The sequence below is a fragment of the Botrytis fragariae genome, assembly GCF_013461495.1.
Source record: "Botrytis fragariae strain BVB16 chromosome Unknown tig00000000, whole genome shotgun sequence".
NCBI classification, from domain to species: Eukaryota; Fungi; Ascomycota; class Leotiomycetes; order Helotiales; family Sclerotiniaceae; genus Botrytis; species Botrytis fragariae.
In genome coordinates, this window is record NW_023500986.1 from 595,212 (window position 1) to 613,787 (window position 18,576).

The 18,576-nt window shown below is 43.8% G+C and overlaps 6 protein-coding genes across 6 annotated transcripts; 1 reads left to right on the plus strand and 5 right to left on the minus strand.

The window, feature by feature from the left end:
* Positions 1-600: 600 nt before the first annotated feature.
* Bfra_006391 (putative ring finger protein) lies at positions 601-2,778 on the plus strand (the record flags this gene model as incomplete). Its single annotated transcript, XM_037336764.1, has 4 exons — positions 601-709; positions 1,051-1,783; positions 1,838-1,949; positions 2,002-2,778. 4 exons carry the CDS (start codon positions 601-603, stop codon positions 2,776-2,778), a joined length of 1,731 nt encoding a protein of 576 aa, XP_037198130.1.
* Positions 2,779-4,698: 1,920 nt separating this feature from the next.
* On the minus strand, positions 4,699-6,652 carry Bfra_006392 (putative protein phosphatase 2c protein; the record flags this gene model as incomplete). The annotated part of the gene is made up of 2 exons (XM_037336765.1): positions 4,699-5,217; positions 5,270-6,652. 2 exons carry the CDS (start codon positions 6,650-6,652, stop codon positions 4,699-4,701), a joined length of 1,902 nt encoding a protein of 633 aa, XP_037198131.1.
* Positions 6,653-9,585: 2,933 nt separating this feature from the next.
* On the minus strand, positions 9,586-10,458 carry Bfra_006393 (putative snf7 family protein; the record flags this gene model as incomplete). Its single annotated transcript, XM_037336766.1, has 3 exons — positions 9,586-9,978; positions 10,120-10,395; positions 10,453-10,458. The coding sequence occupies 3 exons, from the start codon at positions 10,456-10,458 to the stop codon at positions 9,586-9,588; spliced, it is 675 nt and encodes a 224-aa protein (XP_037198132.1).
* Positions 10,459-10,529: 71 nt separating this feature from the next.
* Bfra_006394 (uncharacterized protein) lies at positions 10,530-10,898 on the minus strand (the record flags this gene model as incomplete). The annotated part of the gene is made up of 2 exons (XM_037336767.1): positions 10,530-10,651; positions 10,823-10,898. 2 exons carry the CDS (start codon positions 10,896-10,898, stop codon positions 10,530-10,532), a joined length of 198 nt encoding a protein of 65 aa, XP_037198133.1.
* A 284-nt stretch (positions 10,899-11,182) lies between these two features.
* Bfra_006395 (putative transmembrane gtpase fzo1 protein) lies at positions 11,183-14,009 on the minus strand (the record flags this gene model as incomplete). Its single annotated transcript, XM_037336768.1, has 2 exons — positions 11,183-11,544; positions 11,594-14,009. The coding sequence occupies 2 exons, from the start codon at positions 14,007-14,009 to the stop codon at positions 11,183-11,185; spliced, it is 2,778 nt and encodes a 925-aa protein (XP_037198134.1).
* Positions 14,010-14,774: 765 nt separating this feature from the next.
* Positions 14,775-17,905, minus strand: Bfra_006396 (putative na(+) h(+) antiporter 2 protein; the record flags this gene model as incomplete). Its single annotated transcript, XM_037336769.1, has 2 exons — positions 14,775-15,677; positions 15,737-17,905. The coding sequence occupies 2 exons, from the start codon at positions 17,903-17,905 to the stop codon at positions 14,775-14,777; spliced, it is 3,072 nt and encodes a 1,023-aa protein (XP_037198135.1).
* Between the last annotated feature and the right edge of the window lie 671 nt (positions 17,906-18,576).

An 18,576-nucleotide genomic window follows, 5' to 3' on the forward strand; every position in this document is an offset into this window, starting at 1 on the left:
TATCCATCCTCGTATCATACCACACGTTCAATCTAGATGTCAAGTTAACGCACAGCACGACAAGCCACTTGACTGCTCTTGCCCCAAACTCCCATCAAGAACAGATTCGAATCCAATCCAGTCCAATCAATCCACCAAGATTCAATATCAGCAACACTTTGACTACCAGATAGTGTAGTGATAGTACGGGATTACCAGGTACAGACCTTACAGACCTTACACATTACACATACTATCTCGAGACCATACATCTATCTATCTACCTACCTACCAACCATCTATCCATACACAATCTCTTTTACTACTTAATTCATTCAAGGGTTTTTTTCTTTTAATTTATCACCACTTGTCTTGAATTCGATCATCCTTTGTTACGTTCAAATTCAAATTCCAACACAAATACAACAAATACAAATTCGCATTCTTGACAACTTTGTTCTCTATTTTTTCAGCCAATATATTCATTCATTCACCTCTCTCTCCCCTTCAAGAATAATAAAAGTCGAGGATTGCCTTAATCCTCGTTCTTCATATTCTCTCTCCATGTATTCATCGCTCCCTAGTTCGCCCTGGAACCCAACCACTTCAATATCATCACCCATGGTACGAGAAAGAAGTGCACCACAAACCGTCTCACCAATCTCCCCACAACCAACTACAACCCCAACATCTCCCACATCATCATCATCAACCAGAGGTCGTCTAAGAGGTTTGAGTTACTTGCGAAGTTACACACAAAATCACTTGTTGTCGAGGGAACATCACAATCAAAGTTCTTCGAATTCAAATTCAAATTCAAATACAAATTCAAATACAAATTCAAATACAAATTCAAATAGTAATCATCAAAATTCACGACCCACACTCTCACACACCTCAAGTTATCCTTCACCTTCATCCCCCACGTCAACGAGCGCACCCTCTCACGCCTCTTCTGCAGCCTCGCCTGCAACGCCTGCAACGCCTGCAACTTCTACAACCGAAATTCTTCCTCGACAAATTTCACCCACTGCACGAAGATCCACAAATCCCCCGAATTAACTTCTGCAGGTTTGAATAATCAAGAAAATCTTGGATCGACAAGTGGGTGGTTACCGACAGTGGGAGGTCACAGCGGAGTATCAAGAATTGCAACTCAGCCACAACCTACTGCGACTGCCTCCTCTTCAGCCGTCTTATCGGCCAACGATTCATCTGCGATAGCCTCTGGTCTTGAGGCGTCGATGGCAAGAACCAGATCTGCAGGAACAGGAGGGGCAGCAGATATGCCTTTATTAAATGACGTGGGAGAAAACAGTTCCCAATCAACCAGAGAAGCGATGTCACATCAACTACCATCAATTCGTTTCTCTCCGCATCAAGATCCTCGAGCTCATCGCCCATCTCTCGTATTTGGCACCATGAGTCGAACACTCCCGACAGGAAAAGAAATCATAAAAGTTGGTCGATATTCCGAAAGAGATAATCAACCCCCTCATGCTACGAATGTGCCATCGTTTGCACCAGTTGGATTTAAGTCAAAAGTGGTTAGCAGGCGTCATTGTGAATTTTGGTGCACGGGAGGTCGTTGGTTTATAAAGGATGTGAAAAGTTCATCGGGCACATTTCTCAATCATATACGATTAAGTTCACCTGGAACAGAATCAAAACCATTCCCAGTGAACGATGGCGATATAGTTCAATTAGGAATAGATTTCAAAGGTGGTGAGGAAATGATATTTAGATGCGTCAAAATACGAGTGGAACTCAACAAAGGATGGCAAACTGGTCCTAGCAGTTTCAAGTATGTCTACTAGTTTGATGGTGAATCCAGTGTGTTTGCTAATCTTCTATCTAGTGTACAATCCCATAAGCGCTTACGCGAGCTCAACAACAATCTCAAGAAACAAGCCTCCGGTGGTTCGAGTAGTTCCTCGCAAGATTGCTCGATTTGTCTTGGACCTATTGCAGTAAGTCAAGAGGTTTTCTCCTCACTTGTAGCCCTAAACTAACATGTGCAAGCCTTGCCAATCTTTATTCGTCGCGCCATGTTCTCATACATGGCATTACAAATGTATACGAGTCGTTATCAATGGTCCTGCTTGGCCTCATTTTATATGTCCAAATTGTCGTACAGTCGCAGATCTCGAGGCAGAGCTTGATGAACCAGATGGAGATTGGGAGGAATTGGCCACATCTGATGCGGAGGCTGAGGTGGCAGCAATATCAGAATCCGCGACAAGTACAAACAATCCCCTTGGAACTGAGCCAACAACCCAAGAAACGGTTATACCACGGACGAGTGACTCTATCGCCGCACCAATTCTACCAGAGCCGGAAACCTTTGAACCTTTGAATATGAACCATATCGAAGATGATCTCGACACGAGCGATGATTCTAGTACAGGGGCCCACGCTCGCGAAACTAGACTCGAAGATATAGCTTTTCTTAACGTCAGCGATTCACAAGCCAGTTCGGCTTCAGCCACACCGGTTCCTCAAACCAACTTGAGTTCTACAGTATCACCTCTCGACATCATTGTAAGAAAACCAGTCCCGAGTGCCGCCTCTACTGCTCGTTCTGAGCGCGGTTCACCAAGTCCAAATGGGATGCATCCTACATTAGCAGATTCTCTCACGGGTGAAGGACCAATGACACCCAGAAATGACGTGGGACCATTCATTTTCGATGGTGGTGCAGGGAGAACAAACACAATTGGGCTAGCTACCGGATCTAGCAATCTAGATTATAATGAAACACCAACAACAGCTCACTCGACACCACATTCTGCTCTTTAGATTTATTCTCAAAAGAGACAATCAATCAATACGAAATGATTTGGCCATGGCAAAATTCCTGCATTTTAGCGAAGAAGGATTCTCTATGGGCGACCATATGATATGTCTACTGGTTTGATTCATCACTTTTGTACGGTTACGATAATGGATAATAAACGACACATGATCTGGGCACATATTTTCGAAGGAACGAATGAGGGAAATAAGAAGTTAGTTTGCATGTTAGGGTGAATAGTGGGTGATGGGCGTATATCTGGAGGAGTTCAAAGTCACTTGAGAAATGGAGTGGGGTGGAGTTAATTGCTTCTTATATGAGCTGGTTGGTTGGGAGGGAATGTGTTATTGATAGAGGAGAAGGGGTAGGGGTAGGAGGAAGCAAATGCGCCAAATACGTACGCACTTGCATTTACATTTATATATGCTGTTGGGAATACCTAGGAATAGGAGATAGGAATAGGAGGGAATCAGAACCGAGTAAACTCGGAGCACCTAGTACAGTAGATATATCTCGCTTGTTGAGAAAAGGGGAGAAGGATATCTAGGAATATGAGATGGTTTTTATGCTCTTTGATGTTTGATATTTGATGTTTGAGATTTGATACTACTTGAATTTGAGATTGAGGGTGTATGCGAATTGAATATAATTGAGTTGGATCACTTTCCTATTCATAGAACATTAGATCTGTAGATAGATATACATCTAGTATGATTTGCAATGTGAAATAAATTAGTATATATTTGTATAGTATCTATCTATCTATCTAGTTATCGTTTATCTATGGATTGATTGGTTAATAATAGATAGATAGGTAGATGGGTATAGTAAATACGGATATGTAGGTATTACTTATCATAAATACTATTTAGATAGATATTGTGATGTGATGCGATATAATATAGTGTGATACAATACAATACAATACAATACAATACAATACAATACAATACAATACAATACAATATAATACAATACAATACAATACAATACAATACAATACAATACAATACAATACAATACAATACATCAGATACGAGAACAAAACAAATAATGAGATATCTTCTTCTCATCTCATTTCATTTCATCCCATTTCATCCCATCCCATTTCATCCCATCTCATCCCATCCCATCTCATCCCATCCCATCCCATCTCATTATAAAAATCACAAGATTGCATTACATGTCCGCTTTTGCTTTTGTGTAGATAATACACATCGAGGTGGTGAAATATATATATATATATATAATTTTCTCCTCCCTTTTTTCAACATCTCTTCTCCTTCCTCTCCTCTATATTTCTTCTTCTCAACTTCCTTCCCTCCCTTTTCCTTATTCACAATATACAAATTTGTTTTTATGATAAGATATAGAAACACACACACACAAATACAAATATAAGCACCTTATAGGAGAAAACATAAAAAATCAATAGCCTTCATTCCATTCCATTGCAATTCAATTCAATTCAATTCAATTCAATTCAACTCATATCATGCACGCATAAACATTCATACATTGTACGGTACAGTACGCTACACTACGTATCATTGCTTGGGTACTCCGCGTAATTTAATATGCCCTGCCCCTGCCCCTACCCCTACCCCATCCCCATCCCCATCCCCATCCCCTTCCCCTTGCCAACCCCGCCAACCCCCAAATCCATATTCGTAGCACCCACTCATCAGTTAAAAACTTCTTCCACCCATCCTTCCCCGAATCCCTCTACCCATCTCACAGAACCATAACTTAGATAAATCTCATCAAGCCATCATTCATCCATCCATCCATTCATTGCTAGCCCTTCCGCACCCCTCTCAACCTCCCAAAATAAACCCAAATAATCACTCAGCAAACTGCAAAGAAAAGAAAAAATCGCTCCCCGCACTACCCCTCCCACTCAAAATATACACAAGTAAAGAACATTACTTCTCAGCTCCAGCCGGCAAATGCAAATTTGCAGCCGTCTCCTCCGCTTTCGCCTTCTTCACAGCATTTAAATCTATTTCCGGAGTCGATGAATCACCCTCGATAGATTGAGGTTCCTCTTCAACTACACTCTCCATCCGAGGTCTCTCTTCATCTTCTTCATCCTCTACGGCTCCGTCGAATTTAGGATCATGTCCTGCACCACTATTGCTACCACTAACACCAAGATTTGATGCTCCATCTTTAACTTTTTGCTGAGATTCTGAAACAATTTTATCTGCTTCGGATAGTGTACCGAATCCCATATTACCATCACCTTCAACGCCAATAGCTGCATGAGAATCTTTGGCCGTTGCAACAAGAAGTGGTCGATTGAATCGAACAATCATACAAGACAAATTATCCGTGCTGAAACGGGCGAGGGCATATTCGACAAGTTGTTTAGCTGCGGCAACAGGATCTTGTTGATGACGAACGAGATCAACTGCTTCTTGGTCTGAACAAACATCCCACAACTGTATGATTGAATTAGTAGATTTCTTTACAAACAATTAGAGAGGTACTTACACCGTCACAAGCCAAGATAATGAATTCATCACTATCAGGTTGTATCACAGTTTCAGTCGTATATGGATGACCCGTAACCAAGTCTTTCATATACGCATCTCCCAATGCACGAGTAACTGCCAAAACACCATTGACACGATTATTGAGGATCAAACCACCTGCATTTGCAACACGTTTTCCTTCATTCTCATCACTACCCTTGTGATCATACGATAGACGTAAAGCTTTGCCATTACGACACAATACAATACGTGCATCTCCAACATTGGCTGTATACAAAACTCTGGCACGAGAAGAAGTGCTTTTGAGTTTTGCCTGAACATCTCCAGTAGGGGCGTTCAAAACGGCCTTTGGCTGTTGTGGTGTGGATTTTGAATCTGCACCACCATCTTCAGCCTTCGGTGTTTCTTCAGCAGCTTTAACAGCAGCAGCGGTCGCAGGTGCAATGGCTGTAGAACCCGTGGCAGATGAAGCGTTTGGTATCCTATCCTCCCAACGAAGAACTGCTGTAACGGCAGTACAACCACTGTTTTTCAAAGGCAATTTCTCCAACTGCGCATCGACAGTAGTAAAGGTTTGATCGAGAAGTTCGGGAATCGGTGTATTCGGATTCTTTCGTATAGTCTCTTCCAAAATGAGATGTAGTTTCTTTCCACACCAATCTGCAGCAAATGTACCTGCATGACCATCGAAGATTGCGAAATAACCATTATCTGTCTCCATCATGGATTGTGCGGATACCGGCCGAGCAAGACTATCTGATGAATCACTTGCGACTCTATCTGACTTTTCCGACTTTGAGCTAGAATCGGCACCCACCACAGGTGCAGGTGTATGTAAAAAGTTATACAGGAAAGCATGAGTATCCTCCATCGTTCGACGACATTTCTTATTTTTATCTTCCCAAACGCCGACCTTGAAGGTCGATCTAGGACCGGGACGAGATTCTCCCGCCGAATTATTATGCTGACCTTGAGGAACCGTCAAGGCCGGATCTTGCTTTCCCAACTTTTGTAAGGGCGTTTGTACTGCATCGTTCGATCGACCACCAGACATGAATCCGGAAGAATTCGGACTCTGACTGAAGTGCAATGAATTTTTCGCACTGGCCAGAAACGAGCTGGCTTTACCGCCGACCCCGCTACTCCGGCGTTTCTTCTCCCCAGAACCATCGCCGGGAATTGCGCGACCTGGCGGACTACCATTCCCGCTACGTTTTTCGGATGTGCCAGTCTCGCCATCGAGAGCTTTCAAAGCGGCTGATGCATCGCCTTGATTGTTGAGACCTGTTGATGAATCGGCGCTAGATTCGGAAGAGGTGGGAGGAGTTGTGGTGGAAGCTAAGGATGAATCTTTTGGTGGGGAACTTGAGCTGCCAAACATTCTGTTGAGCAGACCTCCTTGGGAGGAAAAGCTCCTCCTCTTATTTCCTGCCAGTTTGTTTGATTTTAATAAAAGTGTCTCGTAAAGAGACTGACGGTTGTTATCGAAGGGAGGAAGAAGGTTCGTCTGTTGTGTGAATTTATCGTTCTTGCTCTGATTTGTTTGGTAGGTTGCTTTGCTTGTTTGCTTCGCCCTCAAGATGTAGGTCGTTGACTTTGTGATATGACCAGACAATGAATAGTCTGATGATTCGTAAGATTTCAATATTGGAATGAAAATTTGATCAGTTTGCGAAGTACAATCGAAGATGAGTTGAGGTTAAATTGAATTGAATTGAATTGGGTATGACTGAGTTTTGGTTCCTGTTCCTGGGTTGAGTTGAGACTGACTGGGAGTTAATTAGCTTGGATCATCATTTCCTCTCCCATGACATCGTTTTTGCGGTCGGTTCGTGGGGTATTTGGGTAATTGGGTTATTTGGGTACCTAGGTAGGTACACACCGGAGACCAGGTAATATGTAGATGTAATATAATATAATCTTCCCATTGATTACCTCCGCAATCCACTCTGATAATATAAAGTACCACGGAGCTGGGATTTGGAGAAGAGATCGATGCAATGTGTATGAATATGAGTTGATGTGAATGTAAATGTAAATATAAATATAAATACAAATATAAATATAAATATAAGCATAAATACGAATATCAATATAAACATAAATAAATATAAACACAAATATAAATACAAATATAAATATCAATCTAAACCCAACTTCCAAATTCTCTACTGTGTCAACACCATTCAAGGCACAAGGTATAAATACTCTTTGATACAAGGAAACCATGAAATCCGAGGAAGCACTACAATAACCTTTATGTATCGCAAGTATTCCTCATTGGACATTACAATTAGACACAATTAGACACCATTATTCATCAATCTACATGTCAATCTCTCCGTCGATTACTAGGTTATCAAGATCTCCCTCTCCATTCGGCCACATGGAGATATTACGACTAGGTACTCCCGACCGCAAAGCAAGAATTCAAGGTAGTATTATTCGTATTGGGTGAATGAAACGAGAAGGAGAAATCTGGGGAAATCCAGAAATGCCACCCAGGATCCTCAGGTTCCTTGGATTCTTCCGCTTCGTACACACAACACAAAGAACATCTGGATTAGATACGACGACCGACCAGGTAGGTATTTCGATCCCGAGATAGATATTTACCTACACCAGGGACAAGTATCACCCGGTACACGTACACGTACATGGACACCTTATCTCGTGCCACCACGTACGCACCAATACATCCATCCACACACCGAAGAGACCCAGCTACCTAGTTAGATACATCCCTCGACGACACCTCACTTCCCACAATCTCACAGGACACAAATCTTCATTCGATAGCTATTTATTGATCTATCTGGATACGACCTAGGTAAGTCGATATCACATAATAGAGATGGTCATTGACACACCAACCACGTTTCCTATACACCAATCAATAACCAGATCATCGTCCCAGTCAGTCCATCCCATACTCTTCTTACCTCCCTCCCTCCCTATATACTGAGAATGTGAGTACCTACCTACCTATCTACCTACCTATCTACCTATTAAGCATGTACCTGTAAATAGAAATAGATACATAACCCCAACACGGATGGGTATGGGTAACTTAGATATCAGATCTAGACACGGACACAAATACAAAATAGGTATAAATCACGCTTTATTTTTAATTCTCTTCTCTTCTCTTCTCTTCATTTCTTTTCTTTCGCCCAGGTGTGTGGTTTAAGCTTTCGTATCGTATTGTATCGAGTTAGTTGGTCAGTTGGTCGGTTGGATAACTTTTGTCCTGGAATACGGGGGAGGGGAGGGGAGAGGAGGGTAGGTAGGTAGGTGTAGGTGTATGCAATCTTCATAAATTATGATGGATTTCTCTTTTTTTTTTGAGTTTTCGTATTGAGTATTGTTGGGTGGGTTGGATGGGTTGGTGGTATCAGCGTAGTATTATGATTTGATATGATGGATGATGGCATGGTGGTGGACTGGATTACTGAATTACTAAACTAAGTTAAAAGTGTTTAAGTAAGTTAAAAGAGGTAAGTTGTAATCTTTGGTGTTGTATAACTTAGCTTGCATTGGATTGGGTCGGGTTGTATGAGAGAAAGGAAGTTATCGATGGCTAGTATTTTTGATTGTTGTTTTGTGGTTTGGGAATGGGGGATGGAGGAGATGGTTGTAGAGAAATGTGATTTTTACATTGGGTGGATAGTTATATATATAGCATGTCTAGCTAGTTAAATTCATCCCCCAATCATCCTTCCAGCATTCACACCTCAAACCTCACAGAAGCATTTAGTAAACCAAAGATCCTCACATCTGCTTCTAACAAATCTCATTTATTCCCTATTTACGAACGTACGAATGTATGTATGTACTCATAAGCAGCCCCTCCCTCCCAAAAGCTAAACCCCCTCCTCCCATCCTATCCCAAGACTCCCATCCTCATCCTCATCCTCATAACCTTCCAATTTACTCTTTGTAAAAGACAGTCAGTCAGTCAGTCAGTCAGATAGACAGACGATCATGAGTGAAAAATGAAAAAAATTCTGTAAAGTCCATCCTACCAGACCAGACCCAAACCACAACCCCGATGAAACGCCTTCCACAATCCTGCAAGTAACGCCAATGAAAGAATTATGAGTGTAGTGTAGTGTAGTGTATGTATGGATCGACAAACACAATATACTCTTTCCACTAGATATTTCATCTGTCCATTTCGATTTCCATAACGATTTCCATAGCGACAGATGATTATTCTCTTTGCAGAAATGGATTTGCATGTGACCTCATTCAATAAATTCTCACCCCTCCCTCCTTTTCTTCCCCCTAATCAATAACCCACTCAATCCTTCTTCAAACTATCGAATCTCGCCTGCAAATCATCATCCCCTGGATCCGCCGCCCCAACCCCCCACCACCCCCAACAGCCTGAGCAACCCTCCCCTCCGCCACCGTCTGACTCTGCAATCCCTGGGGCGTCTCCCCCATCGCCGCTTTCAAATCGATTCCAATTTCCTCCAAAACCTGTTCGACGACTTCCTCGCCCTCCTCCTCATCTTCCAGACCCGTGACATCATCAATCGCATCATCCATCATTTCTTGTCGCTGATCCATAATATCATTTTCCTTTTCGAATTCCATCGCGATTCTTTGGAGCGCCGGGAGATTCATGCTGCGGTTCATGCTGCCTAGAACACCCGTTGCACCTTTCATGGCTTGCATCATTTGTTCGTTTGTTCGGACCGTCTATCCCCGTAAATCAGTACACACACTCTCTCAATCACTTTCTTCCCTCTTCCTCTCCTAATCACAAAACCTCTCCTCTCCCCTCCTCCCTCCAAGCCCCCCTCCCAAAAAAACAACCCCAATATTTAAAAAAACACATACCTGTATCCTCAAACTAATCGCCTGCAACTGCGTCCTCATACTATAAAACTTCTCCACATATCTCCTCGTCCTGACCAAATCCTTTGCCTGAATCTTCGCCGCGCCCATCTGTCCATTCTTTGCACTCTTTTTAATCTCCTGAATCAATTTCTTTTCCTGGTTTTCCAACTTCGTTCTCTCGCGATCGAGTTCCCGTTGTGTTTTTTCCAAAGATCGCTGGTGTTTGCGCAGTCGCTCGGCAGGCGTCATGCGCTTGCCAAATGCCCATTCGACGATCTGGAAGGGGGATGGTTAGTGGGGGAGCTTGAGGGTGATAAGAGGAGTGGTACATACATTCATGATGGCGATTGGAAGTATTTATCGCGGTTGAAGGTAGAAGGGAATTGGAGAAAGGTGGGAAGGTTGGTGAATTAGTATAGATTATTTGATGGTGTGTGTTCGATGCAGCCGCGCAAGTCGTCATGTAGTAATGGTCCGGCTTCGTTCCCAGAGTCGTAGCCTTGGATCTTAGCAGCCTTGGCTAAATTGTACCCTGATATTTAAGGCCCATAATATCCGTCCCTATTTGATGCGACTCGGGAGTACTGGAGACATGCTCACTGGGAGTAATCTATGGGCTATGAGCACGGAAGCTAAGCTTCGAAAAAGTCATAAATCATTTGATAAAAGTTCACCGGGGATTCCCCTCATCTAGAAATCTCACCATACACTACTGATATATGGCCTGGCAACAAGTTCATCAGAGGCAGTATTGCAAACGCACATCTCACATGTGACATGTTTAATGTATGATATTACTTTCTTTTCTTTTCTACTGAGTAAAGTAAGTGGAGAGGGGAGTCCGAAGTAGCTAGGTACGCCATACAATCAATCCTAAAGCTTACGACCAACGCCACTCATATTTCCATTTTCCACATCACCACCCATCCATCACCTGTTCCACCAATCCATCCCTAATTGTCTTTCAAAAATCAATTGCTCAGAAAACGCCATTTTTTATTCATCTGAGAAAGCAGTCATCGACGCATAAGAAGAAAAAGAGATATTGGGTATAACAAAGAATCTAAGCATCGTATGCAGCAGCCACTCCTGGAGCTGGTCCCTCCAAATCCACACTCTCGACATTATTTCTGATTTCCGCACTTTTGTTGACCAAGTTACCAAAATATTTTCTAGCAACTTCACTTTCACCTCTGATCTTTCGGGTCTCTTCACGCTTGGTACCAAGTTGTTCAACTGAACGCTGAAGACCAACTCGAAGATTATCGGCAGGGAATCGAAGAACCTTGCGTACTGATGATGAGATGCGATCACTGTTGGAGTGTACGTAATCGATGGCAGAAAGTTGAGTAGAGATCTTGGAGGAGAGGCGATGTGGAAGTGATTGAGGGATTTGGTTCAAGACATAGTAAGCTGCGGCGATAGCTTGAAGCAATTAGTAAGAATATACAACGTAGAATCATGCAAAACATACCTCCTGCTAAGATTCCTGGCACGACCAATCTACGCAAATTGTTGTTACCCATAATCTTTGCGGCAGAGAGAGCACCATCAACCCATCCGAATCCGCCAATTGCACGACTACCAAGAACAGTGGCAACAGTCATTGCCATACCAGTTCCAGCCATCTTCTCTTGTCGTTGAAGTAGCGTGGAGAAATCAAAGAAATCCCACAGTTCAGTCTCAATGTCAAGATGCTTAGCAAGAATATCACGCTTGCGCTTGAACATGATGTCGCTTCTGAAGCTCAAGTCTGTATACTCATCACCGAGATGTAAGATACCAAGTTGCTTGATCTGTGTTACGCCATCAACGGTCTTACGACGAGCATGTTCTTCGCAGGCAGAAACAGTAGCAGAGATTTCGGACATAATAGCTTCCTTGATGTCATCGGCATACTGGAATGCACCGAATAGTCCTGGATATGGGATTCCAAGATCACCATCGGCTGTTCTAGCTATTGTGTCATTGAGCGTCGAGCGGGTGTAATCGTAAATACTCTTGCATGTTGCATCGATAGTTCGATCAATATCATCGCTGACTTCGGCCTTCGCCTTTTGAGAAGCCTCGAGCATTGGCTCTATATCTGCTAGTTCCTTGGTAACACGGTCCAACTCGGATTGTGCAACCTCTGCATTGACAGTGGCAAGACTTTGAATATCACTTAGGACATTAAGTAAGTAGGTCTTTGCTGGAGCCAACTTGGATCTAGCTCGCTTCTCGAGAACAAATCGACGCAGTGACTGTTCAAGAATCTCAAAGTCTCTAATCTTTTCCTTGTCCTTGCCTTTGCCCTTTCCTTTAGGGTCTGAACCATCATCGAAGTCTGGTCCATCACCGCTACCTCCACTAGAACTACTGCTTCCGCCACCACTTCCACCCGGTGGACCAGGGGGACCAAGAGCAGCAGTGGGAATAGCATTACTCGATACGAAATGAACGAGTTCGGAGGATTCCTTAAAAGTTCTAGGACTTAAACCCTGGATTTGCTCTAAAATCATCTTCTGGCATCGTTCCTTATCCCTAATATTATCATATCCATTGACAACCATAAAAATATATGCTTTTTCCGCCGCTGCCGCCCAAATAAATTCTCGCGCAGTTTGTGTAAAGTGATTGGCCGCCGAGACAACGAAGACGACAACATCAATCTCTTCCTGTCGAGCAAACACCGCAGTCGTTTTCGTAGTATCCAAGTTGAGACCAGGCGCATCGATGATTGCGATATCCACCACTCCGTTATTCAGTAAGGACTCGTCAATCGTGCGTACATCTTTGACGTAGACTTTGCATTGTGTGTAAGTATCGTTATCAAGGACGAGTTGTTCCAGATCTTGAATCGTGTAAACGTCAAAAGTGCTTTCGTCATGTCGATCGTAGATGGTTTCCTTGTGTACCGCATGAACCTCTTCGATTCCTCCATTTTCTCTCGCATCCAAAACCTCGCAGAATATACTCGTACAAGGTTGTTGATCTTCTGGCAAAATCTTTCGTCGCAGAAGTGCATTGCAGAATGTCGATTTACCAGTGTTTAGATCTCCCGTTACGAGAACCTTACTTGAAGAATCTTCGATCCGTTCTCGTAGTGAAAGTAAATGATTTATGCTCGAACTAATTTTTCCATCAAGCAGAGATGCGATTGAAGCCTTTTCCAAAGAATGTACCAACTCGGTTTGATGTAAGGATCCCAACTTCAAATCCAACTTCAAGATAGAAAACTCCTGTGCGATCTGTGGTGTTACGAGTCGGGGTTCCGGAGTTGATCTTGATTCCGCAGCTTGACTCGACTCCGCATTGCTGCTACCCTCACCAATAGATGTCATGGCACGTCGCACTTGTCCAGGACGAGGTTCAGGTGTTGATGACCTGATACCAGTTTGCGTATGTACCAAACCTGGCCGCGGATCCTGTCGATGATGTTGAGATTCTTCGCGCTGAACTGAGGGGTAAATTGCTGGCCATTGTGCGTTCATTTCCTGCAACGACTTCAAAGTTTCCACCACACGATTGATTGATCTACCAAGAGTGACCCGATGTTGATTGTACCATAGCTGATGTATTGCATTTGCCTGCGACCGTCTCTCGTTTTCAGAAACTTCGTTCGATTGTCCTCGAGGAAGGGAAGAGGGTGGAGGAGTAGGTCTATCCGGTGTCAGTGTAGGATTCCATGATGGAACCCCGTTCGAGCTTTCGCCAGCCACACTGCCTCCATACCCAGAATCACTGTCAAGGAGCGCTTGTAGTCTTGCAGCACTTTCCGGTGCACTTCCAGGTCCAACAGTCATGTATTGTGGTCGGCCACCCTTTGGAGTATTGCTATTAGAATTGTCGCCCGAACCTGCTTGCCCACCTCTGCCCTTTCCCTTTCCTTTTCTATTATTTTGACTCATGATTGTAAGATGCCGACCATTCGCAAATAGATGTCAGTCTGTATTCTTAGAAGGGTGTGACTAGTTGTTGATAGCATGAAACTTTTGGAGGCGAAATTCGCATGAATCTTCGTTCAACTTGCTCGGCAATTTAAGAGGCGCGTGGGGGTCCAATAAAATTGATAACGATGCTCATTGGTCAAGGTATCCTTGTCCATCAATGACGACAACAAACTTTCGTCGAAATTTTTCAAAAAGATATCGAATCTAATGGATGAAATGTATCGTAAATAACAATGGATAGAATACTCTGTAGAGTCACAATAAAGATTACTAGATACCTACCTAGAAACCCCCTCCCATTCACACGGTAACTGCGTTGTCCACGTCATTCAACCATTATCATCACTCCGAGTATAACCTCAAATTAAGACCGACCACATCCACATAGTAACAGTAACAATAACAATAGTAACACAAATACAAGTCATAGTCGATCACATTTTTTGGCACATCACCCATGACTATCAATCTAATCAATATTCTACCATTCTATGACATTAATCCATATGCTATGTATGACCACCCATTCAAAATTACCCAACACCCAACAATCATGATTCCGAAAATGCTAGTTTGCTCATCTACGTAGGTATCATCTCAAAATTTTCGTAGCAACATTATCAAGTATAGCCGTGATCTCTTCCCCAACAATATGGTAACATGAGATCAACGCCTTTGGAAAAACATTAAAAATCCACCGGCATGTACATAATATATCCATAACTACTTCTTTCCTCTCACAGGACTCTGCGCAAATCTAATGCCCCTGCTGCGTACAGCTGGTGGTGGCACTCTCGGAGTATCGTCATCATCACTATCGCTCTGTACGCTTTCTCCAAGAGCTGCTTCCCGTCTTCGCTTTTCTGCTGGCGTTTCTTTCTCTTCTGGACCGTTACTGCCACGACTAGGAGAGCGTCCACGTCCCCTTCCTCGCCCTCTAGCTTCATCTGTCTCTTCATCTTCCTCTACTCCTTTCAAAGCATCGTGTCTTCTTCTCCTTTCTGCAGCCGTCTCAGGCACTTCGTTCTTGCTGCTTCCTGTTGCACTGCTTTCTTTAATTGCGTCAATTTTCGCGCCCTGTGCCTTGGCCATTTGTTTTCCAACCACTCGTGCAGTTTGCGCACCAGCAGCAAGTTGCGTATTTTCAGCTTCAAACAACCGGGAGCTCCCTTGTGTTTTATCACTGGCGTCTCTCTTTGCCAAGTCCTTCATCGCCCTGGGTGCATCGCTTTCTTCGACAATCTCACATCTTGCTTTAGGGTCTAAACCTTGAATTTCTTTCAAGAAATCTTCCTTAGTTAGACGGCGTCCTGCTCCTCCAATAGTGAATCGAATACGACGATCATCATCTTCTTCTTCAGCTTCTTTGTTTTCAGTATTTGGTGTGTTCTTGCCGAAATTCCATGTGCCCATTCGAGTAATGCCTTGTCGGACCGGTTCTGCGCTTGTAGCATCTGTTTTGGTAGAGTTGTCTACCTTGTTACCACCAAGTCCTGTCCATGTACCCATACGCTGTATTCCTTGGCGAACAGCATTAGATTCGCCGGACTTAGGGGCTTTGCTGTTGGGGTCGGGAGGTAATTCGTATGTCTTGACGACCTCTCCGTCTTCATCTTCGACAATAATCTATGAATTCGTGTTAGTGACTTGATCGTATCGACCTAAAGGGGAAAAGATGGTCTTACAGATCTACCATACTGGTAAGCAAGTGCTGGACCTCGAGTCTTGCGAGGCTCCTTTCCTTTCTTCCCCTTGGAGCCTTCTCCTCCGCCATGTTCCTTGGCCTCGTCCTTGTTCCTCCAAACACCCATGATCTTGCCAAACTTTTTGTAGGCTTTCTCTGGCCCTTGCTTGATTTCATTTTCGAGATTCTCAAATTCTTCCTTGGGGGTCCCAGCTCCTGGACTTTTGAGGGTTTTCAATACATCACCGTCTTCATTTTCGATTATGATATGGTCACCTTCGTCATACACTTCCGCCTTGTCAGGATTTCGTTGGGCGTCTGACATGTGCTCATCGTTTCGCTTTTGCTTCTCGCCACGATGCATGATTTCTTCCATCTCCGGATCGTGTTGGACTTCTCCAAGTTCACCTTCATTTGACTCGTCATCAATGTTCGCTTTCTCGTTGTCGGGCGAAGATCCGCCGGGCGTTAATGTATCAGATGTATGACCAGTTGAGTAGTCGCGACTTCTTCGGGCAGGATAAATGGCCGACTCGCTGATAGGACCACCTGGTCCTACTCCATCGTCCCACTTCTTCTTTCTGCGTCGCGGAATTATCGACGAAGGACGACTGTTGGCGCGACTTGGATTGTCCTCCTCCTTTTGACGGCGCAAGAAGCCTCCGGGAATTCCTCCTGCGGGTGGCAGGGTACCTGGTGGTAACTCATCCAATCTCATATCCTCGCCATCAGTCTCCGAGCCTGCTGTCTTAGCTTGAGATCTCGAAATTGATGAGATACGAGGGAGACGATTCATCCAAGAGGGTCCATCGTCCCCAGCTTGGGTGTATGACATTGTGAGTGTCAGGGTATTGATATGTTTGCCTAGGGTAAAGACGGCAATAGAGGATCCATGCACGATAATAGAGGAAATGACAAGAAAGGTTACAATTGGCCAAATTACCGTTACCAATTCCCAGTTCGGTGCATCTCGGTCAGGATAATCAGTTAACGGAGTTGTACTGTCAGTCTCGAGCTCGGCCCTCGCAAGAATAGCAACAAAGATAGCACCCACTCCAATAGGCCCGAAGTGACCAGCAAACAGAGCCTCTCGCCAAGTTTTTATGTCGGGTATCAGAGGTTTGAGTGCCATCATGACTGGTATTCGTCGAAAGAAAATGACCAAGATAGCGATGACAGCGAGCCTCCATGGTGAAGTTCCAATTTCTGCATCGTTGTACTGTTCCCACGGAATAATTGTACCAAGGTAAACAAAATATGCCAAATTGATAAGGAGATCTATGACGTTGGAAACATGAGATTCTTCTGTTTTCTGGGTAAACCAACCGTCGTTTGAGAAACCCACGCCAGCCGCGAAGCCGACAAGGAGATCATCAACTCCAAGGATACTCCCTGACCCTGCACAGAATAGAGCAAGGACGAAGTAGAACACGAGAAAACTCTCTCTGTCGACTAGATCGTGTCTTTCTGCGTATTTGATTCCGTGCCTGCCAATATAACCGACAACGAAACCGTAAATCGCACCAAACACACACTCGTAAAGAACTGTTATGACAATGAAATCAAATGTAACTTCCTTCGCATTGAGGTGAAATCGAATCAAGTATAAAGAAAGGTAGATAAACGGGAATGCCATTCCATCGTTACACCCTGATTCGGCAGATAGAAGGTCTCTCAAATGTTTCGGTACTCGTTTTGCGAATTTTCCTTTTCCAACCACCGAACTAGCGAGTACAGGATCGGTCGCCGTCACACATGCTGCAACGCAAAGTCCCTGCAGCCAGTTTAGCGGCGGGATCAACCACCAAATGAAAAGACTTGTGATCAACCATCCAAAGGTCATCACAGGTAACAAGAGAAAGACTACACTCCTCCAATGTTTTTCCATGTAATGCCTAGGCAATTCGACCCCGACGGCAAAACATTGAACGACAAGGACAATTCGCGAGAACTCTAGAGTAATTTGATCGGTGTTGCCCCAAGTATCGGGATCGATCAAATTGGCGGCATGTGGTCCAAAGATAATACCACAAATCGTGGCAACAGTGGCTTCACCGATATACATGCGCTCCTTGATGAAGGAAGAACACAGCATAAACAATGAAGTGAAGCCACCCAAAATTATATAAACCAAATGCGGCTTATTGATAGAGAGGTGATCCCAAGCCATCTTGGCTGTCTTAGATGGTTGTCGATCGGTATAGAATATGTATTAGAACAATCGCAATCGATTGGTATCGGTAACGATATCGTGCTAGCGAAAAGGCACTGTCGACGGCGGGGGAGGGGAAATTTCTGTCGCTCAATCGATTGGATTTCCTCTGCTCGTTATACCCCAATCAGTCGATTCCCTCAAGAGTATTGCGTGATGTCGCAGCATTCGAAATCTGGTCGCGCCCAGTCGCCGCTCCGCCGTTTATTAATGTATGTTTGCTCTTCCTCCCAGACACCTCTTTTGTAATGATCGGAAAGCACGTAGAATTGTGCAGCTAGGGTTCGCAGATGTTGCTTTGGGGGTAATGATTATTTTTGAAGTCGAATGAAAAAATTATTGTTTGGAAGAAAGCAAAGAGATTGAGTGAAAGGGTTGTTTACTTTCTCACTACCCATACACGATTAATTCTAGTCCAAGATGCCAAGACCTTGGGAAGCCTCCACTTCTAATTATTTTAAGTGATAAAGCAAGTTTTGCTCCGGATTGATGGCGGCGTAGGAGGAGAAGCGTGGGAATGTTATTTTGTTTGCCAAGTGGAAGGAAGAGAAGAAAAGAGAAGAGAAGAGAAGGGAAAAGGTCGTGTGTGTTTCAATGTCATTCTGGGGGGGGGGGGGAATATGATATTT